The sequence below is a fragment of the Neltuma alba genome, unplaced genomic scaffold (genome assembly GCF_004799145.2).
Source record: "Neltuma alba isolate B1F8T4 unplaced genomic scaffold, ASM479914v2 tig00003318_pilon, whole genome shotgun sequence".
In the NCBI taxonomy this organism is placed as follows: Eukaryota; Viridiplantae; Streptophyta; class Magnoliopsida; order Fabales; family Fabaceae; genus Neltuma; species Neltuma alba.
Window position 1 is genome coordinate 29,581 of NW_021633235.1, and position 26,691 is coordinate 56,271.

Genomic DNA, 26,691 nt, shown 5'->3' on the forward strand with positions numbered 1-26,691 from the left:
TAAATATAATAATATGGTATTCGTATTTATAAAATCATTTTTTCCATTTACTCCTTGATTGATAATATCCTTTTTATTGCCAGAGATAATATCCCAGAACTTATCAACCCACTAAATGCAATTTCCCGTTATTATTATTATTTTTTGGGTAGAAACGAGGGCTGAGCCCGAGATTAAATTAAAATACTTAGGGGGGATGAAGTCCCATACAATCATCGGATAGCTCCTAAATGAAGAGGACAAGAATCTAAAACTGAATTAGAAGAAAGCCCTTGCTTAGCTAGTGCATCAGCCAACTGATTTTGTTCCCTGAAAACATGAGTCACCTGCACATCCCATGTATAATTAAGCATGTTCCAGATCTGGAAAAGAGGGAGGCTGCTACTGCAATTTCCCGTTATTAGTTTCACAATCTTGCCTTGCTTGGCGAGTTATTGAGCAATGAACAGGCCCAAGAAAAAGTCCTAACCAGTGAAATAATGAGCTCGATTCTTAAAATTCGTTCGGATTAATTTTTAAACGTCCTCAGTGCCAAGAAATATTTTTGAACGTTGAATCTAAAACATGTTGTTGATTACTGAAAGGGCCGGGGGCAAAAAAAAACAAAAGAAAAGAAAAAACACAGATTGGAGGTCATAAGCAACACATACATGTATCAACAATTTCCGTAATGTTAAGGATTATACATTCAAATAAGCTTTGCTGAACAGCCTACAAAAATGGATCGAATACAGAGCAGGCACTTTAGAATTTCTATTCTGAAAGCCTCCAACATGTTACTTTTTCTCTTATAACTTGAAGATCACGTGACTACACCTAATATGAAAAATAAGAAATCTATTATTTGACAAAAGCAATTGATACAACATCAGGACTTGATTGATAAGGAACAGAGATCAAAAGCGATCAAAAGAATAAGGACTAATGAGTGATTCTTCAAGTTCTTTAAAGCCTCTGTAAACAGCTTCCGTCTGACTCTGTGGAAGGGCCAATCTTCGCACTTCAGTCATATACCTGCGCGTGTACACCAAATCAATCAATTCAGGGCTGCATCGGCTATACCAAAATTTTAAGTAACTATCATCTTGAGATTGGAGGAGCCAACAAGCATGTGAGATAGGAAGATACTTGTGTAGAGTTCTTCAGGCATATACTATGAAATTTACCGATATACTTGTGAAAGAATGGTGACACGGGAAGAGGTGTTTTGAACCAATCATCAGGGAAAATCAACATCAAGAATTGAATTAAATCAAACGTCAAAATTGGGCAAATAAATATGAAACGGAAGGTTTGAAAAATCGGTAGTTCCAATATATTATTGTATTGGATCGTTAGTTCGAATATATTATTGCATATGTATTGGAACCACGGGATAGCCAATGACAAGCCGATAAGAGGTTGCTAGAATGAAAATTATATCCAGAAGAAAATACTCCAAGTATGGACAATTAAGAGAAACAGATGGATGTAAAAACTCAACCTGTTTGCCGCGCTAGCAATCTTATCCCGAACTCCTTGGTTAACAACAGTTCTCTCCAATGAGAACCCTCCACTTAGTATTAAGGATGCCCCAGTGGTACTGGTACCAATCCTCTGTGCAACTACAGACATTGCCCACTCACGAAGTACCACTAGTATTGATCTCAGCATCCTTAGTCTTAGGTTTGGTGAAGGCAATATAGCCCCATTCGATAACAATTGATCATATGTGTTTAAAACTGGTTCAGGAGCACCTTTACAAGCAGAAAGAAGGGCTCTTGCAACATCTTCATCTCCCACAGATTCAGCACCTGAACTCCACCTCTCCTACAGAAAAACATTTATTTATTAAATCAGAATCAGAGAATTCTCAGATATGAAATGCGGCCGGCAGAAAACAGAAGGAAAAATAATAATTGCAGAATTAGATTTACGGTAACAATTATTGAAGTTGTTAAAACGCTTGAAAAAGATATACCAGTGCTGCTTTCTCTAGGTGAAGACAGATCGTCTCGAGTGGTATAACAGCTCCATCACCTGGATAAATGCGTGGACCAACCCTTTTGAGTGCAGAGCAAGCTTCAGCAATGCCACCTCTTGAAAGAGCTTGATCAATAAGCCTAGCCCAAGTTTCTCTTAAAATGTTGCTGTCAGCATCGCTAGAGTAATTGGCAAAATACAGCATCTCCAGGCATATCTAATAAGAAAAGTAAAAATGACCAATAAAAGAATAAAATTCTGGACTAATATAAACAATGAAACTGACAACATAGACCTTATAGCCAAGAAGAGAATATAAATTACCTCCCAGAGCTCAAAAGGAACAGCATATTCATTATATAATTGTGTAATACTCTTTACATCCGATGATAGCTCTTTGGCTTTTTCTCGTGCCGCATTTGCAATATTAGCATCAGCAGTGTTACCCGTTTCAGGAACTAAACCATTTGGGACAGAATCAGACATCGCAGGTATAACCTCTGATCTGGATGCAACAGCCTCCAATTCCTCTTTGATTTTTATTTGAAACCGAAGAACAGCAAGCTTCCCCTCAAGCAAATCTAGGAATCCACTGTCAATGGAACCCCGTGCAGAGCTAATCAAACCATCGCTATTACTAGCACTCTTTGCCTGTAAAACTGCATTACTCAGGTATTGGCACCTGATTTTGACCCCGGAAAAGAAAAATATATCAAATGATAACCAAGCAATCAGATCAAAACAACTATTTTGGTTTTTTTTTTTTACAAAAAAAAAAAAAGGATCCAAACAACTATAACATTACCGAAGTTTCCACAATTATTATGACAATTTTAGGAGATAATATTATGCAAAAAGAATGGGTACACCGAGTATATCATCTAAAATATGTAATATTATGAACTTAGTGAGCGAGGAGTCAGAAACCAAGAGACAGCGGGCTAAAGATAGAGCCAAAAAAAGGATCTTTCATGTATAATCCTTCATAACCTTGAATTTTAGTAGCTCCAGTGCGTAGATGATAAGATCGCATCACCTTTTGCCATCAAAACACACAGAAGAAGACATAAAAGAGTGTTAAAAAGGGGGAACTACTGGTCTAGAAGAAAATAGGACCAGATGAGACAAACACAAAAAAGAGAGAGAGAGAGAGAGTCAAACTAGGTAGTCATGATGGGGGGAAGAAGTTAGGCAAGTTGTCAGAAAATTGGGAATGGATGTATAAAAAGAGAGTTGGCAAGAACGAGACGGGAGTATCTTGAAGTGTGACTTTGGCCTTCGGGTGAAGAGTGCCAACCTCTCCAATGTCCGGCAAATCTGCATGTGCGTGTGTTTTTTTTATTCTGTATTTTCTGTCGAGTGAGTGGTAACTGGTGTGTGCTTGGTATCTTTTGTTCCTTGTCATCCTGTTAGTGATACTGTTTGTGTTTGTAATTTTTGCCTTCCCGATAGATATGGGTTTGTCTTAAATCATCATTTCCTTTGTAGTAGTATTATCAATCTCAAGGGTTCTACCATTTTGATATCTGAGTAGCCATGATTCTAGGAACTCTGGGAAATCTAGGAAATGTAAAAACAACAAGGGCATTTAAACTAGAAAGCCGATTAACCTCTGTTCCAAAGAAGGAACACCATCAGCAAAACGTCTCTCAGCTAGTCTTAGCAATGCATGAGCTGCCAGTATATGCTGCCGCTTCAAGACATAATATCGTGCCAACAATTCATAGTACTTGATTTGATTAGATGACATAGGTGCTCCTGATTGCCTCAGGGGAGAAGTTGTGGTGGACACAGCACGAACCTATCAAACCCAAAAATTAAAAAGAAAAAAGAAAAGACCATGAAGATTAATAGAATAACAAAAACTTTCAAGAAATATTTAAAGAAATTCAACTTATGAGAACACTCCCTAGCTCCTGCATGCAACAAAATAGACAACAAAGATTTTATTGCCCCATATATGCACCCTTCAATGACCTTAACTAAGTTAGGAGAAAGCAAATCAAGAATAAATTGAAAGAGTATGCAACCTCTTGTGCAGCTTCACGACCAGAACTTTGCAGAAAAGGCAGCAAATCAGGACCTCCATACTCTAACAACTCATTCTCAAGACCCAAATCAATCATAGCTCGGTATAAATATTCATGGAAAATTCGATCAGGTGACTGGACACCAAGTTGAACTATCTGGCATATATATTTTTTCCGAGAGGCTGGATCAAGAGTGAATTGTGAAGCAGCAGATCTGATGGGGGAACCAAATTCCTTCTGCGGCACACCACCCTTTAGAGACCGCAAAGCATTTATAATTATTTCATAACACTGTTCGCGCTTTGCAAGTGCTTGTTCTCTGACAGTTGCATCAATTTCATCATTATAAGCATCACCTGCGGGGTCCAGAGCCTGTGCCTTTTGAAGAGGCAAGCGCACCACAGCTTCATAAAACCTGCAATCGCCAGGTAAATTTGACTCAGAAGGCTCTCAAATCAGAGGGAATGATATTTAATGATATTTTCTGTAAACAGAGAGGGTGGGATGAACAGGAAAGAAAAAACACCTCAAATCCTCAAATCGTTTGGAAACAGTCCGTAAGTCAGCAGACTCTGGAACTTTACTTAAGAGATTGAATGCTTCCCTTGCTAGATTCTCCTTTTCTCCAACATCTATAGTCACAGCAGCTCTCTCCAAAGCTTCCACAGCTAAAAAGAAGCTGTAATCAGACTCCTTATAATAGCTTGGACAACCCTCTCTTAATCTCCCACTAATGTCATCTACGGTTCCCCTGCCATCAGGCCCAGTATAATACTGGAGCAATGCATGATGTCAGATTAAAATCAGAATTACTGATGACACAAAATTTTATAATAGAGAACCTTAGTGGACGTTTAAACTTAAAAGTTCTGTGCACAAAATTTCCTCAAGGGCTTCCCTAAACTGGCTTTACCTCCATTAGAGCAGATATAAGTCTCGTAGCAAGTCGATCACCATCTTCAGAACAAACAAGTTGATGAAATGTTAATTGAACTAGTGCCTGTTGTAGGTTGCTATCAAATCCCTGAACCAACCGGGTTACATGATGCTGAGAAAGAAGTTGGAGCAAAAACAGTGCTTCACCAGATCTAAGAAGTAACTGCCTAATGCATTCCATTGCCCTCACCTGTAACACACCAAACAAAAGTGAGAGACTAAAATAAATTATTCAACATATCAAACAAAGGGAAAAGCCGTTAGGCATCAGTTTACCTCCATGGCAGCCAATTCTGCAGGACTATATGGCAATCTTAGCCTTTTATTGGATGTTCCAGCCCCACTAGATTCCATATTTCTTGAATACGCGCCAAATAAGTTTCTTACCATATTCCGATCATCAGCACCTAATGCAGAACCATTACCATATAGAATGGAACCACTTAGATCTCCTAGTCCTGCAACGCAACCATAAAGTCCCCTCCTCTGGTTCCTTCTAGATCGCAAGAATTTCTCTAAAGATCGGATTCTGAGCTCAAGGGCTTGCATAGCCCCAACAGAGAGTCTGCAAACAACCACCCCATTTTCTGCCAAAGTTCCTGAAGGACCTAAGGTGCCCTTTACAACCAATACAGGAAGTTCCCATACAGGAAAAAGTAATCTAGTTGAACACAAGCAGAGCCCTTCATGTGCGCCTGAAAACACTGGCTCAGCCTCATGTACAACCTGCCCCATGCTGAATCCACCAGCTGCAGTTCTTGTGTTTGACAATCCACTGCTACCTTCAAGTTGCGGCATTCCAACAAGTCTTGGGTCCTCAAAAGCATCAGCTGCCTTTTCAGCAACAGCATTGTTAATAAGATTTTCTGAAGGTACTATTCTTGCAGCTAGCATTAGACACATAGCAGCTGCCTCGCCAGCACCAAAACGATTAAAGAAGTCTTCTAAAATTGATCTTGGAGAGTTGGACTCAAACAACAATCTTAGAATGTCCACTGGCCTATTAAAAACTATTTCCATCATGCCCACAGTGCTAAAGATGACAATTCTCCTCCTTGGCAATATATGCTGGGTTGAGAGGTCACCCCTTGCCCAGAGTTTGCCAGAAGCCCTTTCACATAATTCAACTGAGTTCTCATATCCACCAAACTCTACTTCTGAATATAGGGACTGAACTGCAGACGCAGTTTCTGGCAAGGGTAAGACATCTGCCACAAAAAGCATTCGACCCTCAACTGGTAAAGAAGATACATATTCCCGCAACGCACGAGAACTCCTTGTACTTGTCCCTAAATTTCCTGACATAGATGATTGTGTGCTTGAATCTCTGTTCAAAACAAGGAGCGAAGACATGCTCGGAGGTGATGCATCAGAAAGGACAAGAGTCCCAGCAGAATAATAGGCTGACTCAACTTTCAGGGAGAGATCCTCATTCTGAGGTCTACTTGCAAGAGATGTGGCTCCAAAGGTGAGGCCACTAACACCCCAAGGAGGAGCAGGCCTTGTTGTGACAACCTTTAAACAGCTTGGCCTATGATGGTTAGTGTTGAACCCACTCAAGCTTCCACTAGAAGGAGAAGTAGATAGGTACATCCTCCTACCATCTGATAGAACAACAAGAAGATGTAGCCACTTTGATTCAAGTGTGGACAAAGGTGAGATGCAAACAATAGATGGCTTCGGTGATCGACTTGAGCTTCTTGGTCCTGTTGATTGTCTCCCTCCATAATGTGCATCCCTCTGGCTGACAAGATTCCTTTCTTCAGCCACTTTCTTTAGTGAACCATCACCATTAGGTCCAAGGACATAAACCTGAAGCTTCATTTCTTCAGTTCGTGCATACAATATTTGCCTCTCATTATCAAAAACCATTTCAATAATGGGGTCAACAGCTCCAAAATTAAATACATTTGGTATAACCCATCTGGAAACAACAGATAAGACTGACTTACTGAGGAATTGTGCAAACAAACTTGAAGTTGCAAAAATGTATTTCATTACAAACTATATATGGTTATAAGAGGCCACTACTTACCTACCCTAGGTTTAGGGCACACCGTAGACAGGAAGGAGGAACTCATGAGGCGAGTCATGATACTGAACAGATTTCAGAAACGGGGGAAGAGGGTAGCAAAATAAGTGGAGATCATGGAAAAGAGGAGGATGCATGGGGCTAAGCCACAAACTACTCTATTTAACGACTTAGCAGGATTTTAGGATGTCTCGTCGCTCGTGCTCTATTTTATTCCTGTTATTTTATTTTCCTAGTCTTACAATTAGCCATTCTAATTTCTTTTCAAGGCTATGGGTTGGTAGTTATTATTAGCATTTTGAAGATACTCCTCGACTATTAGAGCAGAAAAGTGAGATCCTTGCTTTTTCCATTCTAATAGGCTGTTCCTAAATAAAGGTCCACTTTGCATGTTTCATACCCTACCATATGGTTTCAAAACTAAAGAAGCTTTAGATCGCAACCAAGTGCAAAAGTTAGTGACATAATAAAATATTACAAAGCACAAAGAACCTTGAAATGACGCTTCCCAAACCAGCAGTGAGGCAGACTTTTCTACAACGTTTTTGCCAGCCTGACCCAGTGGAATAAAGGAGCTCATATATATGGCCATCACGACCAGCAAGGAAAATTCGACCCTTATCAGTACATGCCACGCAAGTCATTGTGACACCATCAGATGGTACTGTATAATCAGGCAAAGACTGTAATGAAACTTCAGAAAATGGATCTGAACCATCAGTTCCTCCAGAGCAGCAAACTCCTACTAAAATCAACTGACCAAAAAAAAAAAAATCAAGTAGGAAACTAGGATGCCATCCAAATGAGGTCTGGGAAGAACATGATTCATAGGACCCAAAAACAACCATCATATTTAAAATATATTTTGTAAAAAGTAATTATGTTATGAAAGCATAGATCAACACTAATAATGGAAAGAGCATATTCTACTATTCAAATAAAAAGCAGGCAGAATGACCACAATAGCTGCAAAGGCTTCTAAGAAATATATTTCCATTTACCATCTACAAAGGCAGAATCGCAGAAGTTATTCTTTTTTTAGGATTTCCTTCAACGGATTTCTCTCATTGATGTAGAATGGAATCCAAGGACCCTGTTACCACTAGGTTATTACTCTAGTTCTGCTTTCTTTTATAAAAAAATTTTAGAAATTGTTTTCCAGAATAATTAATTCTAAACTCAACCAATTGCATTTTAAACCATGTTTTCAACGAAAATGAAAACAGTAAACAACAAAACCAAAAAGCGCAAAAAGTTCACCACCCTTTCTCTTACAAAGAATCCAGCAAATTTTTAAATCAATGAAGAAACATAGTCTTCAAGTTGTTAGTATGATTGTCTGAACAAAACACACATAGATAAGATGCTGCTCAGGTACTAGATAAGCAATTAAGAATTGACAAAATGACAGATCCAGAAGCCTCATTGTTTAGCACATAGAAAGTCATTGCATGAGAACTAAGGTTAAAAGCAATCAATACCTCCACAGGTGTTGCTAAAATTAAAAGATATTGGATAGCTTCAACAAAGACGCCTGGCTTTGATTTTGCAAGACCAACAGCACAAATAGCTTGTTCCTCCCCACCATATTCAGGACATTGGCCATCCCTAAGGAAGGAGAAGTATTAGATTATAAGAAATAAAGCACATACAAAGATGAAACTGGTTGGAAAACTTCAAAATATTTTATTTTAGAAGACTATAAAAAACAAAACATGGATAATTTCACATCTCTTGGTCACTTTATGAACATATAATTTGTCCTTCACAGTTGTTGGACTTGAACAACTGTCAATAGGTTCGCCACAACGACATGTAATAGCTGAAATTTCTTATTGAGTGCAGACATAGCAAACAATCTGACAAGCCTTTGGCCACTTTCACTCACTTCACTTCAGCCAAGACCGAAATCCCATTGGTCAAGGTGACATTCTTTGCACCAATAGGAGAGGGGCCAGAAACTAAATTTCCCTCACCAGAACAACATAATAACTTATATTTTAAAAAGGGAGAACGGTATTTTGATCCCTTATAAAGGAACTCTTAAAACCTTGGCCCCCAATTTCCAAAAAAAAACAAAAAAAGGTTGTTAATATGGCATATCATAGTTGCCAATCTCCAAAGGATCATGTGTTCCAAGATATCAAAGTGTCAATAATTATCTTAAAAGGGACCCAAATGTCATTATCCCTTTAAAAAATGTGGCTTTGTCAATACTCTAAGCAAAGCCCAGAAACTAAGAATAGAAAACGCATCAAACTTTAAGGACATGCGGACATGCCTCAGATCATCAAACACACCAAAAAGCCCATTCCAAATATAAAAAATGCTGGGAGTGTCAAAATAAACAGACAGAGATTTCCATCCGTTAAGTCCAAAACCTCAATAAAAGCTAAAGATACAATAATATCACAATAGCAAACATCTTGAAATAACAACACGGGACATGAAGGATGAGTAATTATATATTACATACTTGGATATATAAAGCCAACAAAGCAACACATATTCTTCCTCAGAATAGACTTCTGGGTGAACAATTTATCCATATTATGAGTCTCAACAAACAGTTAAGTAGAATACCATAAAGTGTAGTGAAGAATGCACTGGTGGCAAACCTTCTCCTAATACAGCAATTGCATATTCGTTTGCTGATCCCTTGTTATACTTAGCACTTAAAAGATAAAAAGTATGACAGCATTGGTTTATCTATGTAATCTTAGACTAAAATTAATTTGTATAGTGAAATGCCAACCCATCATTGAGGTCCTCACCACTTATCAAAACGCCAAAGAAACAAGGAATTGTCCACGGATGCCCATGCCCGACGAATTTCAGGAAATATTCCACATAAAGCAGTTCCTTCCCCACCAGCTGCATTGTATCTCTCAATGAGCACAGGAGGCAACTCCCAAGTATCCACTACCTCAACTAAAGAGGGCCACTGAAATAGAATCAAATAACACATCAGTAATCATATAGTAGGTATGATACTCACACAGAATAAGTTATGCAATTATCTAAATAACAGCAACATCATATTACTTACAGAGTGGTAGAGTAAAAGTATATAAGTGAGCATCCAAAGCTTTATGAAACGCATAATTAAGAACATATAGAATAGGCAGAACTTGAATAATGAACTTAAACATATTCCTTCATCAAGAAATATACATAATATTATCTCCAGGAAAAGGGATAACTCATCAATCATGAGAAGCATTGCAGAACCTAGATTGTCACACAAGTTCTAGTTTTCCCTCAAGTCTTTCCAGAAAAGAACACTTGACATAAAGATTATTGAGTGAGCAGCATGCTAAGAATTTTGATCATTGATGAAACATGTTAAGAATTACCTTAAGATTGCAAACATTCTGAGTTACTAAAAATAAATTCCATAGACTGGCTGTGAGAACCATACACAACACCGTTCAATGGGTAATAGGAAGCCATCAAGTTCATGATTGTGTCACAAGTCACCACTCTAATTTTTCTCCACCGTTTCATAGTCATCCAAACCTGTGAACATCTCCAACTGCCTCTCTGTTCCATTCCCTTTCACCTTTCTCTTCTCAATCATATTTGAAACAAACCTATCGAACTCTTCCTTCCCATATGTTTCTACAAAGGCGTTGCATTGTCATCTACTTCTATAAATTGGTATTCTTAATGCATTTTTGTTATTTATATGAATATGGCAGACAATTAAATCAATGCATTTGCATCAAGAAACTTGTCAATGATCTAATACATGTTTCTGTTTTCCTTTTCGGCATTCAATTGTTTAAAAAAAAATGAAATCACTTTGATATTCACCTAGCAGTACGACAGTTAACAAAATAACAATAATTCATGTAAATGTTCGGATCATGCAAGCATATTCTTGCTTAACGCAGTAGTGATAACTCAAAATTTTTCAAAGGAATCTTACTTCTTATAAGAAAATAAAAGATTCAAGCTTGTCCCGCTGCTGGGAAATTTATAGCATACAATAAACCGTCCTTTGTTATCGATATAAACAGAGTATAAAGTTCAATGCTGACATTTAAAACTTGAGTCTCTCTAGTATCGGACGGGAATGCAGAAGTTACCTCTTTCGGGTGAGCTGAATATGGATGACTGGCATATCTGGATGCTTCTAGCGATTCTTCGAGGTCGAGTTGCGACGCAACTTCTCGCCCAATGCGATCACTCACAACAAGGCCCGCATTTGTAACATCACGCATCACAATCTCATCCTCCCAAGACATCCCGATGAAATCCACACAGCACTAAGGAGAGCAGCAGCCGAAGAACTTGAAGTCCAACTCTCTTATCTGAAATTGCTTTTGGTTCCCCGATAAACAGAAATCGAGCCACTACTTCAAATTACAGGGAAGAGAAGAAAGTAGTGGTCCAAGAGGGACGAATGAAAAACAAAGTAGGGTTTTGTGAAGGTTTTAATTACTGACCGTGGCGGGGAAGCGAAACTATTTTGATTATTTGGGACTGGAATACGATCCTCCCTTTTTCGCTAACTAAAACATCCAAGTTGCAACTTTGTCTCTCCATTGTAGTTTGCTTTGTTTTTAAAAATCTAAACCCTTAACGGATGTCTTTCAATTCAAAATTGTTTTCATCTATTTAATTTTTTTTAATTTCTAGGAATAAATCTAATTTTTTTAAAAAAATTAATTATTCAATTCTAAGACTTAACATGGTGAGTACAATTTATCAAAGTTTTGGTATCTCATCACTTCATATGTTTTTTTAAGAAAAAATTGTTGAAAATTCGAATTGAAATATTTATGACTCAAAGATACTTGAAATAAAAACTTTGGTCTTTAGTTATCAAAAAAACTCTGGTCTTTAAGTAGGCACAATTCTTCTTCAAATACCTGCAATATATTTTTAATTTTGTACAAATATTTTATTATTATTTTGCCTCTAAAATAGGACCTGTACAAAAACTATTACACGTATTTAATGATGAATTTCACACAGTTAAAAAAAAGTTACATTAGCTCAAGAAACTGAATCTTTAAACAAATTTTATATACCATTAAGTAATAAATATTTCAATGGAAGGTTTTTTATAACTTCCCTTCTGTTAACCATGGTTCCTTTTTAGACTTGAAATTCATATAATTTTTTATGCTTTCACAATTTACATATATTTTGATGAGATTAAGAATAAAAACCGTAAAAATTATAAAATCTTATATCGAGAATCATGACAACACTTCAACCGATTTTGACAAAAAATAATTTACAGATGGTAACAAATTTTTATAAAAATTCTTGACTTAGGATTTTACAGTTTCCATGGCCTTTTTTTTGTAATTTTTCAAATATTAAGATGTTTAAAAAATAAATAAATATTTTTTTATAAAAGTACTTTTAAAATTATTATCTCCATGATATAAATATAAACATGTGTCCGGTTCTCTGTTGTAGACGAAGTTGAGAATTGAAATTAAAGCAATTAAACAAGATCAATGAGGACTCAATGTTTTCCAGTTTATAGGAGTTATCACTGATACTAATAGTATATAGATGAATTAAAGTGCTTGTCTATTGAATGTTTAGTCGAAAATGAAAACATAATTTAATAGGAGACTAAAAAACCAGAATGAACTAACAACTCCATATGTCCATCACATTTAAAATAACTCAATCGCAATTAAACACAGGGCTTAATTCAATCACCCTTTTTACCATGTAAGGATGTTTCATTTATTTTTGCAAGCGAATTTTATTGGCAGATTGTGAGTGTGCTCGTACTTGATGTTCCAGCTCATAGTGTCCGAACTTGATTGGCTTGTTTGGATTAACGTTAGAAAAAGTTTCCATTAATTTTTACAAACGAAAAGTAGCATAAGATATTCATATTTAATGCTCAACGGTGACTCGATCTCCAATAACATGATACATATGCTTATAAAAACAGTTAATTAGTGTGATATAAGTTATGTTTGAGCATGCTTCTTATTTAAATGATATGTTGAAAAATCAGTTTCACAATATTTAAATATGAAGAAAAGCTAATTTCTTTTTTAAAAAATTGCTTCTCCTTTAAAGCCAATTCTTAGTCATAAGTCATTTCTCCCAAAAACTACTCCAAACATTTTAAAAAAACTACTCCTCTAGTCTTAATGTAAGAGTTGTTGTTGATCCTACATGTAAAACATATTTCACATATTTATTAATTTTTTTTAAAATTAATCTTATTTATATTTTCTCAACAATAATTAAATGAGAAAAAAAGGAAGGAATAAAAGAAAATGATCAAGGTACTTTAGGAAAAAAAATCATATTAATTAATTTAATTAGCATCATTAATCTACTTAAATTAGTTAATTAAGTCTCAACTTAAGGACCGGGGTTAGTATTTTCTCCAATCCTTATTATAAAATCTCGTTTTTAGTCTATAAATAATATCTTATAATTAGAACCAAAGGTAGTATTAACTAAAACTTTTGCTTGAGAAGGAAGGTTTTGAGCCTTGGAGCGAAACAAGCTCATACTTTCAGCAGGCAACCCTCCCACATTGTCACTAAGCATATTGTCTCAGCAAGTCACTACAACAACCGAAACATTATAAAGCCTCCCCCCCCCCCACCCAAAAAAAAAAAATTCCGGCATGACTAGAAACTTCTGAATACCATCCAACTCCGCAACATTGGAGCTGCAACATATAAGCTTCTTCATGGAGTCTTTGTTAAATGAATCTTGAGTTTATTGTCAATTATGTCAGAGAGACAAGAAGACTGAGAGACTGGGAAGATACCTGCTCATGTCTAATTTATTATCCTAATTAAAAGATTCGTTTGGTATTTGCAATTCGCCGTTTAAGTGAGGCACGTGCAAACACGCATTTGACCATTTGGCTATGTCATTTGAAACTGGCGTACCTAATTTGATTAGCCACCTCGTGACGGGGATTGGGGTCATTTGATGACTGCAATCAGAATGCCATTCCTTTCTTGGTTGTCTTTGCAGTAAAACATATGGGATTTGATTGGACTGGCAATATCAGAAAATTTAGCTGAACCTAGAGTAATTGTTGAAGTAGTGATTGGATCATCACACTGAAGTTTGGCATTTTTTTATTTAAGCCCAGGTTCGTTTCTTGGTTCTCTGGATGCTTCCTCTTCGTGGCATCACAAACTAAATCCACGTCATTTTCACGCAAATGGCTGCATGTCTCGTCTCCTATTTCCCTCTGCAGTTCACTTATCTCTTCTTGCCCACGACACTTCATGTTAGAATATTTTTAAAATGAAGAAATGTGTTTTTTGAAAAGTCATATCCTTATATAAATTTATTAGATTAATAAATTTATACGAGGAGTTATGTCTTCATATAAATTAATAAATTTATTTGAAGGGTTGTGTCTTCATATAAATTAATATATTTATATAAAGGGTTATGTAGGAAGTTAAAATATTAAATGAACCTACATACTAAATTCATTGTATTTATTTAAATTATGTTGGTTCATGAACTAACATATGGTTGTGACTTTTTATTTAATAAGTTTTTATTCTAAAAGGTATCTCTTTAAGGCATCATTCCATAGTCTATATAAACCCTTCACTATCACTTCATTTGAATACAACACAAACACTAAGATCAAACTCATTGTTTTTGTCTTTGAGTGCACGCAGAGATAGAGTCAAATCATCACTTTGTGAAAGCTATTGTTGTCTTTGCTTGAATTTGGAAGTGCAATCCATATTCAAGGGTTTTCATTGTATCTTGAAGGAAATTCGCTAGGCATCCCAATTTGCACCATATGAGATAGGAATAGGTGGGGGCGAATTAAGTTTAAAGGAAAGTGCTGCTAACGTCTTGAAGACATCGTGCACCACTTTTTTCTTTATCTCTTCTTCTTGTACTCTTCAGAGAAGCTTTCCCGCCAACACTTCAAACCATCTCTTTTGAGTATTTTGGTTTTGAACATTTTGGGGTTCAAGTCTGCCCAAAACTCATCTTTTATCCATTAAATCTCAAAAAGACAAGTTTGTGGGAAATGGGGGCGCTAACTTTCCTGGCAACTCATATTTTATGAACTTCTCAATAAGCAAGAGATATTAGAGCTTTGATATTCTAAAGGCGAATCGTAGATTCTAACCCGTGCAGTGAAACCTGAACAAGATTACCTACTAAGCGATTATTTATTCTGTTGCCATGGATAAACTGCTAGAGTAAATCTTTGCAATATAATAGGCAAGCCCCAAAACTGGGTACAAAACGCAGGTCGTCATCTTCCTTGGGACGCAGAACAAGATAGTTCTGATATTGCTCAACCACTGTGACAGAGACAGAGTTCTTCAACCGCCAGTAATAAGACATAATGATTAATTACTCATAAATTAAATCAGCAAAGATTTCATTGACTAAAAGAAATGCATGTCATCCTTGAAATGTGAAAAGCATAAGTTCAAGAATTTCAGTAAAGATGCAGACAAAGACGCTGGATGTTGACTTGTTGGGCTGAGCTGCAAAAATCGATATGGACATGTCTTTGTTTATCCATACGTCGTCCAAAAGCATTAATTTCGTTGGAGGAAGCTAGCTGGGAATTATACCCAAAAGAGAATTAGACACGTAACATGTCTTTGTATCACGAGTACACTCATTAGCGGTTGGCAAACATATATTCAATAATTAAAGTTAAAAAAAAAAGAAAATAAATATAAAGCTATTTTAAGAACAGAATCACAGAGATTTTATTCATAAGAATTGCTAAATGATCAAGACTCACTGCCTTACTAAAAAATTTCTTGATGGAAGATATCCCAATAAAGGAATATGTGGGATAAGAGCAAGCTTTACGTGAGGCCAAAGGCCATGGCCTTAATGGCCCGGCAATGATCATGGCTATGACTTGATGTTGTTTACCAATTCACTTGATACAAGTTTAAAAGAAAGATTATTAGTGGCTCAAGTTCAGAGTTTCCGATTCGAGTTTACAAGTACAAAAAATCAATGGATAAGGTTACATCTTGTTTGGAACTTGATTCAGTTTGAATTAGGATGAGTTGGACTCTAATTTAACTTTAAACACCAACAAATTTGTTAAAAAAACATTTAGATCATAAAGAAACTGAAAAATAATTTGTCATAATTTGTAATATGATAGTATGTATATAATTTGTCATAATCATATAATTGCTCAAGAATTATTTATTTCATAGACCATCAAAACTAAAATAAATTAATATTTCTCTAATCCTAAATATAAAACCCTTTTTATAGTATAATTTATATTATAAAAAAAATATTATATTCAGGATCGAAAGAGTAATTTGTAAGCTATGGCCTGTTCCCCTGATTGCCTTAAAAACGATATTTCCCTGCGAAAAATGCTCACCCTCCCTCCTCAAGAGTTCAAGAAGGGCGTAGACTTCTGCTACGAGTAGTCAGTAATCAGTAATCAGTAGTATTGTTTTGTTCGAGTGGTGAATATGGTTAATTAACCCTAGACACGCTCGTTTTGGCCAACCGGAGTTTCAACGACCATTTCCCTCTATCTACCTGTCAACGTATCCCTATGACCCTATCCCTCCTCCGAAACCGCTCTTTTCCTTCATTTTCTTTTCCCTCTTTTTTATACAACTTTACCTCGTAAGCTTCCACGCCTCCAATCCCCATTTCTTGGGTCACTCCCTGTTGCTGCCACTACTACTACTGTCACTAATTCAATTTTTTCAATTCCAATTTCCATTTCAATTATGCACAATTCCTTCTCCCTCTAGCCATGTCGTCGGAAAGTTCTCCCACGTCGGCGGCTGAGCCCCACGCGCCTCTCCTTCGTTCCCGCCAGGGTTCCTCTGATGCCCCCAGGACTCCTACCCTCGCGCTCCTTCTCGGCCGCGCCGTCGGCCGTCGGGGACCCTCCATGCTGGTGCGGGAGACTGCGGCTCGCGAACTGGAGGAGCGGAGGGCTGATTGGGGCTACTCCAGGCCTGTTGTGGTTCTCGACATCACGTGGAATATGGCCTTTGTTGTGGTGTCGGTTGTGATGCTTCTTTTGACGACCAACGAGAAGCCTAACACGCCGATCCGGCTCTGGATCTGTGGGTACGCCGCGCAGTGCCTAGTTCATGTGGTGCTTGTGTGGCTCGAGTATAGGAGGAGGACTGCGAGGATTTCGCGGTTGCGGAGGGCTCAGGAAGGGGATATTGAAGCTCGTAATACCGACGATATTAACGACAGCGAGGACGATGAAACTGGAGATGGGAGTTCATTGAATTCGTCTCGCGCTGGGTGGGTTGTGTTATTAGTTTCGTTTTTACAGTTCTTTTTGTTGATTTTTAGAGTTTCAATTATGTTCCTCCTGGAGCTGAGATTTTCAAGTAAGTTCACCATGCTTTCTTTTCACACACGGTTTTCCATTTTGTAGCTTTATTATATAGCCTTAAAGATAAATTTACCTAATGTCCTTGACCAGAAAGGCACAAACACCTGTATGTGAATGTAGAATGGGTTTCGCTTGGTAGGGACTTTCATGTGATTGCATTGAGACTTTGGGACTTAAAGAAAGTAATTGGAAGGGAAGTGGGAATGAGAAATCATGAAAAGAATTTACTGCTGGATAAACATGAGGACAGTGTTTTGGAGTTTCTTTATCACGCTACTAGGATCCATGAGAAGTTAAGGCATGCTATATTTGGATCATCTTTGGAACAACTGTAATCTGAATATTGAAAAATGTCAAACTGCAATATGTGATTTCTCTTCCAGCTCAGCTAGAAGGTATGGTTCCGTGTTGGTATTTTTAACTCCTTGTTATGTATTCTCAGGCTAAAACCAGGTAGATACCTTGTAAAGGCTATTGGTTGCAATTGGAAAATGTCATTCTTTTAAGTCGCTGTTTAGGACATGCAAATGAGTTTAGTTGGGAATCTGATGTTGGAGGTTGAGAACATGAGATGGATGTGAATAAAAAAAAGAGAGTGAAAGTGTAGAGAAGATCAGAAAATGCCCCAAGCCAATGTTAATAAGAATTCTCTCTGCTTCCCGTCTGCTTTTTGGACGCTTGTCTTTTTGACCCTCCTATTTCAATGCAGCAACTCATCAATTCTACTCAACTTCATGAGCTTCCTTCTCGTATGCTTTTTCTCATCACGACATGTTCTTCTTGTCTGCTTTATTATTCTGGACAATCTAAACAATAGACTGTCAAAATATATCCTCAATTTCTGATATAAAATTTAAATTATCTAAGACTGCCACTAATTTTTACATAGGTTTCAGCGAATTCATTATTTCCCTTCATATTTTTGGCAAAGAAAAAGTGAGTACGAGTGACCTTATGTTGTAATTACTCTGTCATCTGAAGACTAGACTTGTGGATATTTCAATATATTGGGAGGTGAAATATAACGTCTGTTGTTGTTTGAAGTTTCTTGTCTACCAAAAACATGTTAATCTATCGTTGTTTTATAGGGTAATATATAATCTGTCTTATCATTGTGTTCTTACTGAGTTGTGCTACGTGCATATACTGATTCAATTATTTATAAGTCAGGTTCGTGAAACGATGTGAATCAGTGAATACCATGGTTTCATTCCTTTGGTGGATAGTTGGCTTTTATTGGGTAATCTCAGGTGGCGAGACTCTTCTGCAACATGCTCCACGTTTGTATTGGTATGGCCTTCTTCAATTAACTCTTGCAAGTAACTTTTGTATGCGAGATAGTCTCATAAAGCACAAATGCATACTAACCACCCAAAGTTTGATGATTATTGTGTGTATGGAGAATTCATATGCATAAAACTTGTCAAGATCATTCTTTCTAGTGGGCACACGCTCGGAAATTCCACCAAAGTTTATGATTCCCGTTATATGATGAATTAGTGCATATTGTCACAATACAAATTAAATTACGGCCTCCCTGTCTCCTTTTCTATTTAATCTTCCCTTTTTATAATGTTCCTTTCAAGTTTTTCAATAATGATTCACTCTTTTCTATGCATATTATAACTGCTAGTTCTCAGGATATCATCTTTGAAAATTTAGATTACTGAGAATGAGCAGCTGGTCTTTTTGTTTCCTATTTAATTGGCATGACCTATCCGAGTATACGAGGAAGCAGTTGCGTATCCCTTTTCTTTTGGTTTACTCTAGTCAAAATATGCCCCAAAATTTAAGCTATTGGTTAGAGGCAAACGGATGACCTTTGCATCTGTAAATCATCTTTCTTGAAACTATATGTTCCCTTAGAAAGAACCTCGGAGGAAGTTTTTTCACAAATTCCTGTCACTGGTTTATTGTATGATGAATTTTGAATTTTAGGTAACGACTGAAGAGATCTCTGTTTTGAATTTGTACAGGTTGGCTGTTGTTTTTCTGGCATTTGATGTCTTTTTTGCCATCTTTTGTGTTGTTTTGGCCTGCTTGATTGGCATCGCCCTCTGTTGTTGTTTGCCATGCATCATTGCTATTCTCTATGCAGTTGCTGGACAGGTACAACATACAATCATTTACATTTTAAACTGACATATTTTCATATGGTTGTGGGCCTTTAATTGTCATCTTTGTTTCCTCCTGCGAGAACATAGGAAGGTGCATCAGAAGCAGATCTTAGCTTACTCCCGAAATATAGGTTTCGCATGTTAAACAATGAGGAAAAGCCTACTGGTGGAGCAGGATCAATGGTTCCTTTAGAAACGACTAGTGGGTACCTGGCAAATGAAAGAGTACTTCTACCTGAAGATGCGGTATGCTTGTCCTGATTTATAATAATTGGATTCTTTCACTCTCTTACTTGTGAAACTCACCATTTATACTTAAATGAAAAGGATTATTCCTAATCATGCATTTATTTGTCAATGCACATTAAAAATGCAGTAGCTCTGTACAAGCTTTTTTTCTTTTTTTTTAACCAGAAGCTCTGTACATGCTTCATAGTGTAGAATGTCTAGTAGATTAGAGTATTGGCTAGTTGGCACTCCTAATATAATAGGCATTGTCGTTTGATGCTTTCCAAAAATGGAAGCCGTTAACTTGAATGTAAATTAGGAAAGTATAAGAGGTATTATCATCCGAAAATTTTAACAAGTGGGTTAAAGGCTTCCTTCTTTTGCTGTTTTCTTCTTTAATGAGTATTATATATTATCTTGCCTGGAGGGTGCAATATGCAACCTTTAAATGCTACATGAGTGCGAAAAACTTTTCATTTATAGAAAAAAAATAGAACACTACCTTATCATGATCTTCGATGTATAAAGTCTATAAAGTGTCTATGAGAGCAAAATATCAGCTTCTTTTGGAAGTATGGTCGATTAAACATCCCACTAGACTTTGGCCCAAAAAAAAAAAAAAAAATCCACTAGACTCATTTAACATCAATTCAAAATGTAATATGTAGTCTTGTTTATTTCTACTTGAGCTTGTTGTTATGCCTTCCGCCTTATTTTATGGAAGCCCCGCATGCAAGAAACATTGTTGAGGGTAGAGATCCAATCTCTCCTCTACATGTTCTGTTTGTATTTGTTCCTTTTATGTAAAAGAATATCTCTTTCTTCTAACAAAAACGCACAGACACTGCTAGGCTTTTGTTTCCATAATGGTTTATTTTTGGTTTTGCGATTTCCCTTGTTAGGAATGCTGTATATGTCTCACTTCATACGAGGATGGAGTAGAACTCAACGCTCTACCCTGCAACCATCATTTCCATTCCACATGCATTGTGAAATGGTTGAAAATGAATGCAACTTGTCCTCTCTGCAAGTACAATATTCTTAAGGGAAATGACCAGGTGTGAACAAAAGCTTACAAAGAACAAGCAGGTTTTCCAATTGCTGTTGTCTATATGTAGATATAATTGCCTAGTCAAGGAACAGGTGACGTTCTCTTTAATTCCTGGACTTTGCTGCCATTGTCTGCTTCCATGGAGGAGATAGAGAAGAGGAGAAGAGGTTCTTGGAGAATTTATTGGTGAATAAGCGAGAGACTTCTGTCCATTGTACCTCACTTTGTTTTTTGTTAGTCATTTTTTAGGTTTATTGTTTTTGCTTGCCTTGAATAGTTCTTCATACAGGGGAAAAAGAAGTTAGTCCAAGTTTCCAGTTTTCGAATGGTGGATCTCATGGATTTCTTTTATAATTTTGCCGTAGATGCTTGCTTGACATTCGTTCTGACAGCGTTATCATGGTTTCTATCCCATTCCTCCTTGTTCACTGATGATTGATGGATGATTTGCATTTTGGGCTCGTTTGTCGTAAAATGGTAACAGAAAAAGGAATAGAGATGAGAAAGCTCTCTCTCATACATAGATATTGGAAGCTCTTGCCTCTTGGAAAGGTAGTCTCCTTGCTATCGATGTACTAAACAGTAGTAAACACACAGCTTTAGCTTCAAGCTGTTGTCAGTCGAGGTTTCTATTTGCTAAAAAATAATGTAATACTACCTTCAACTTATTTATAAAAAAATCATTTATAGTTAAATTTTAATTATAAATTATTTTTTAACTTATTTTTTCGTAAATAGACCTAGAGATAGTATGATATTTCAAATAAATAAGTACCAAAGCACTATGAAAATATATAGCCACCATAAGCTTGTTATTCTATAACATTATCCTAACCAGCTTCAGATACATCTTACTGTGGGCAGGGGCAATTTTTTTCATGGGTATCAAACATTCGGATGAATTTTTATTTTTATTTTTACTGTTTTAGAAGTTAGAGTGAAATTTTTAATTGAAATAATTTTCTGGGCAGCTGAGAAGTTGAAATCGCCTTATTCGAGTGCTTATTTGAGTTCACTTGGGACCAAACCAATTACCGGCACGGTGCAGTTTCGCGACGGGAGGATCCACCATCAGGGGGGCAAAACGAAACCATTATTGTTCCGCTTGCACATCAGCACATGCCCGCGTTGCAATTAGCCAAGCCCGGGCATGTGCTCCGTTGCCGTCACAGCAATCTCTTTCTCCGGTGGAGATTGCGCATGTGCGTTCGTGTAATTCTACGCAGATCTGAAGAATGGAAAAAGATCTAGTTAAGAAAGCAAAAATAGGGAGCCGATGGTTCTTAGCATTAGAATCAAATTGTAAATAAATAAATAAGGAACATTTGTTTCAATTTAATCTTTGAACAAGATTTATATAAGAAAGAATTACAATGAGGTCCTAAACAAGAAAAACAATTGAAAAACAAGTTTAAAAAATTATCATTCTCACTATAGGACTTATTATTATAGGCTGTTGAGATTGTTATTGGAACTTTTTGGTAATTATTTTTCTTTTATAAGACTTGATTGTAATTCTCCCTTTATGATACGACACTTCCTTTTTTTTTGCTCAAAATACTTGCAATATAATACAATGATGATTTGAGATGACGGTCTGATCCTTTTCTTACTGTTAACATCGTGCATAACTTGGTCCGAATTACAAGTAACATCCGGCTTTTTTCCTCTTGTTTTAATCGGAGTCGTCATAGGAAGAGGGAACTGAAAAAATCTTTATGAATAACAAAATTACTGCAAAATTTTAAATTTCACGAGTAGAATTGACTTGTTATTATGTTTTGCATCGAAATTTATTACTACATGCTACACATTTATTTTGAAATTTTTGAGTACTTATATTTTTTTTTAAAAAAGATTTGCCTCAATCATGATAAATTTTCTACTAGTTTAGCGGTTTAGCCTTTTAAATTAAATTAAAGCACAACCAAGGACAATAATATATTTATGGGGTGTTTGGATAGAAACCAAACTATAGTTTTAGAAGTGATTTTATGACATATAAAATAAATATGCAGATAAGTTTATCTCGATTTGTAAAAAAATACTTTTAAAGGCACTTTTGCAGAAATCCAAACACTTTCTTTTAAACTAAAAAATGTTAATTTTAACTACAATGTGCTAAAAATTAAAGTAGTTTATCAACAAGAAATAAGAAAATGGCAAACGGAAATTAGTAATTAATCGATTTCATGTTGGCAAAAAAAAAAAAAACTTTGATTTAACATCGCATTGCGTCTTCTTAAGCACAAAAATAAATAAATAAAAGGAAAAAAAAAAGGAAAAAGGAATGTGCTAATTGTATTTCACGTCCAAATACGTTGATATGTTTTGTACACATTCTCTGAGACTGGGAAATCTAACGTCACCCTCAGCGCATGAAGAATATCGCTCGAGAGCACGTCGTCCTCAGGATACAACATCATCCTCAAACCAGTTAGTTCGTAGCGTGTTTTCTGCTTCTCACGGACAATCCTTTTCAGAGAATCAAACTGGATCATATTTGTCAGGAAAGACCTGTTATCTTCCATGAGGTAGTAGGATATATCCAAGACTTCGATGTATTGATACTCCATAAAAATGGTTCGCAAACTTCAGTAAATCTACTCATAGAGAGGGATTCAACTGAATCAACAGCAGCCAACGTGTCGTCTCCGTTCGTATAAACCTCTGCGAAACAATTTGTCAAACACTTAAAGGTATACTACGTACGAACATAATTCGTGATGCTGCCAGTAATTAATGTTGGCAAAACAACGACCAGATCATATGCCTTGGACGGAAATGCTAGGATCGATTCCAGACACTGAAAAGCAAAACGGATCTCCCATTACTGCGCTGACGCATCGAAGTCGGACCGTTCGAGCATGCAGACTTGGGCTATCTCCGCCAGATTTTGGCCGATTAGACCAGGAAGCGATAGATAACAGAGGGATGTTTCCTATACGATAGAAGCTTTCAACCTGTTTAAACACAGCCATTATAATGGATCAGCAAACAAGCCTTCCAGAAGCACGTAATGAAATATGATTCTTCCCAAACGTCTCTCGGTTTGGTCATCGCCTTCATCTGTGACAATTGCGTTCTGGTAAGTGCAACGTCTGGTGTTGAATGCTTGATAGCTTCTGGTCCGTAATTGCGATCGCCATCAAGTTTCTCCGCTATCGTCAATGCTGTACGTTTAGCGATGTCGTAATTTTCAGCATCGCCTTTGAGACCTGCGTATCCATCTCCAGCAGAAGAAGATTTGATCCATTTAACGGACTCGAGATTCTTGTATGACATCGATCTCACTTTTGGGAATCTTCCAAATTGACTGTGAACATCCTGCTTGGTTTGATTCCAAACCGCATCAGAAGGTTCAGGCAACTTTGGTCTTCCATATGCTTCAATGGCTTCTATATGTATATTCAGTGAACAGTAAGTTCTAGCCCATTATTCGACTAGCCCATGCAGAACCGTATCAGGTAGGTACAAACAATTTCATTGCCTCAGCAGCACAAGGGTCGTATTTCAAACTGAATTGCTCGTATGATCTTCATTCCGAGATTGAATCAAAGTTTTATCAATCCCGACCGCGCTCCTCGAAATTCGTGATCCATCTTTGTTGTACGGCTGTAAAATAAAACCGCAGGATTACCAGAAGCAGCTGAAGTAATGGCCTGCGAGAAGAGTAAGAAGAGAAAACTTGACGGAAGGCGAGTGATGAGGAACAACCGGAACCGTAATTTGTATTAGATGGAGAGGAACCCTAGACCTCTTACCGAGAAATGCTCTGATGTGATCAATTTGCCCAGTCTATTTCGTCTACTACTTTACGTTGATTGGGCATGCATTTTATCGGCCCGAGTGATTTCCTCTTAATCAGAGCCAAAATCTCAGTCCAAAAGAAAAAGAGTCAAAATCTGCATTTTTCTTCTTGCTCCGCTTTTATTGATAAGGCCAGAGTCTCTCATTTCCCTAGACGCACTGATAATTACTCTGTCTTCTTCAGCTTTCCTCCTCCCCGGTTTTGCGTTCACTGGCCGTGCATTTATTCACTGATCCGTGCAAGATGAAGGAGCAATTATTCTACTGTCAGCTACCTCATTTTCTTCCTCACTCTCCCCTTCCGTGTTCTTCTGCTCACTGCTTCATCCGCACCATTCATGGGTTCATTCAAATTTCTGACTCATCCATAATCTCGCAAATATATGTTTATGATGATCCAACACACGAATCATCCTGTTCAACACAAGCAAATTCTGTTACTGAAGCCATTATTAATTTCTATTTTTTTTAACTGAAAATAAGAATACAAAGTTTTGATTTGGCAATGATCCCAGGTTTAAATCATATCTTTTCCTTGAAACATTGAAATAATGATGAATCGATAATCAATGCCTGACTCGTATCTAGATCCGTAAGTGTTGTCAATGTACGATGTTAAAGTTAATTAATCATGGAACAATCTGACCCACCCAAAAAAAAAAAAAAAAACTATCCCGTGAAGTCATGATCCCTGTTCAGTTGAGCACGACTTCGCTCTGTCAAGTCAAGGATCTTTTCCCCTGCTCGATCGTTTCTTATTTTTCATACTTTCCTTTTCATGTCTCTTTCTACTGTTCTCACTTCTCAGATCCCTCATCGAATTCGAGTCAATGAACCCAAGTAGTTGACTTTTATATGATCATTAATTACTCTCTCATGTGCTTTAAATGACGCTAGTTCGTTTTTGGTTTTCAATGTACTAACATTTATACGATACATCGTCACAAAACAAACTCATCTATTTAAATGATTCAAAATTTCTTTTAGAAATTAAAGAAAATTCTTTAAAGAATGATAGTTTTAAAAATATGTTCCCATTTCTTTCAGAGAGATTAAAATTAAGATTGCTAACGACTTTTATCTTTTTTTCATTTTATAATTTACGTGGTTCAATTAAAAAGATCACATATTAGGAAATGAGGGAGTAACTTCTTGATAATTATGGACGAAATTTATCGAAAGATTTAATTATATAGTTCCTCCACATAAAAAAATTGCTTTTAGTTTCTATGCTAAAATGAACTAAATAGGAAATGCCTGTGCTTATTATGTTCTTCTGAGATGAGTTTTAAGTGTGTCCCAAGCACCATTTGACTTTTATATGTTTGTTAGTAATATCACTTAAATGCTTAATTTTAATTACTCATGGACGTATTACCTAATAGGAAAAATATTAACCTGCTTTTTACTAAAAGAAACCGGATAGGAATTCCGGCCAAAAGGAAAAACGGGTAGGAAATACATACGCGGCTACGCGTCTTTTTTTTTTTCCCCCCTAAGGAGTTATTGCAGTCAGCCAGTGACCATTTTAGTTTGTCCTGCGCTGTAATAGGATCCCATTTTGCTAGCGTGCGCGGAACGTGCTCATCGCACACCATGGGAGTCACTGTTGCAAGCAATGCGCAGTCAGTTGCTTGGTGTGCGCATTACGCTTCCCGTTGATCCTATACTTTTCACGGTCTTTTCAGCTAAGATTACTGTGAAGTCACTGTCTCTCTCTCTCAAGTCTCACCCCCGTATTGTCCTGCTTGACAGCAAAGCGTCTCTCTACTAACTTCACTCTGTACTGAGATTTTTATATAATCTCTCATTCTCTCTCTTCTTATAGCTTTAATCCTAGAAAGATAAACAACCGTAACGAAAGGCATTTCCCTCATACTTTCTCTTTCTTAAACCGCCATTTTCAAGCTCGCATTCTCTCTCTCTCTCTCTAGCTGTCTTACTCTGTCTCTAGCTATATATATTTGTATATCTATACGTTGTGGAGTTGAGATCTGGCGTTGGGATCCTTGGAAGTAGGAGCATTTGGATGCGAGAGTGAGAGTAGTAACGGTATCGGTTAGATCGGCCATGGCGGATATTTCCGGCGACGGGGGAGGGGTGGCGCCGGATGAGGTGAGGGCGGATGCTGTGGTTGCGACACCGACACCTTCTCAGCCGTCGGCAGTGACGTGTCG

General features: G+C 36.9%; 2 protein-coding genes across 2 annotated transcripts; one reads left to right on the forward strand and one right to left on the reverse strand.

Annotated features, from left to right (window-relative positions):
• Nucleotides 1-626: 626 nt before the first annotated feature.
• LOC114741207 (nuclear pore complex protein NUP155) lies at nucleotides 627-11,438 on the reverse strand. Its single transcript, XM_028929459.1, has 13 exons — nucleotides 11,052-11,438; nucleotides 9,735-9,904; nucleotides 8,442-8,568; nucleotides 7,453-7,715; nucleotides 5,205-6,852; nucleotides 4,906-5,118; nucleotides 4,519-4,766; nucleotides 3,993-4,407; nucleotides 3,573-3,763; nucleotides 2,287-2,644; nucleotides 1,961-2,179; nucleotides 1,484-1,809; nucleotides 627-1,014 (listed from the first exon to the last, which is right to left on the reverse strand). The coding sequence occupies exons 1-13, from the start codon at nucleotides 11,208-11,210 to the stop codon at nucleotides 897-899; spliced, it is 4,455 nt and encodes a 1,484-aa protein (XP_028785292.1). The 5' UTR covers nucleotides 11,211-11,438; the 3' UTR covers nucleotides 627-896.
• Nucleotides 11,439-16,480: 5,042 nt separating this feature from the next.
• LOC114741209 (E3 ubiquitin protein ligase RIE1) lies at nucleotides 16,481-21,139 on the forward strand. The gene is made up of 5 exons (XM_028929461.1): nucleotides 16,481-17,214; nucleotides 18,479-18,598; nucleotides 19,285-19,417; nucleotides 19,513-19,671; nucleotides 20,556-21,139. Exons 1-5 carry the CDS (start codon nucleotides 16,706-16,708, stop codon nucleotides 20,715-20,717), a joined length of 1,083 nt encoding a protein of 360 aa, XP_028785294.1. The 5' UTR covers nucleotides 16,481-16,705; the 3' UTR covers nucleotides 20,718-21,139.
• Nucleotides 21,140-26,691: the final 5,552 nt, after the last annotated feature.

Bases quoted from the DNA above. Each gene is read 5' to 3' on its own strand.
- LOC114741207 (XM_028929459.1), bottom strand. From the start codon at position 11,210: ATGTCTTGGGAGGATGAGATTGTGATGCGTGATGTTACAAATGCGGGC. The intron at 9,905-11,051 runs GTAACTTCTGCA...ATTCTATTTCAG, and splicing joins ATTCAGCTCACCCGAAAGAG to TGGCCCTCTTTAGTTGAGGT. The intron at 2,180-2,286 runs GTAATTTATATT...TTTTCTTATTAG, and splicing joins TTCCTTTTGAGCTCTGGGAG to ATATGCCTGGAGATGCTGTA.
- LOC114741209 (XM_028929461.1), top strand. From the start codon at position 16,706: ATGTCGTCGGAAAGTTCTCCCACGTCGGCGGCTGAGCCCCACGCGCCT. The intron at 18,599-19,284 runs GTATGGCCTTCT...GAATTTGTACAG, and splicing joins CATGCTCCACGTTTGTATTG to GTTGGCTGTTGTTTTTCTGG. The intron at 19,672-20,555 runs GTATGCTTGTCC...TTCCCTTGTTAG, and splicing joins TACTTCTACCTGAAGATGCG to GAATGCTGTATATGTCTCAC.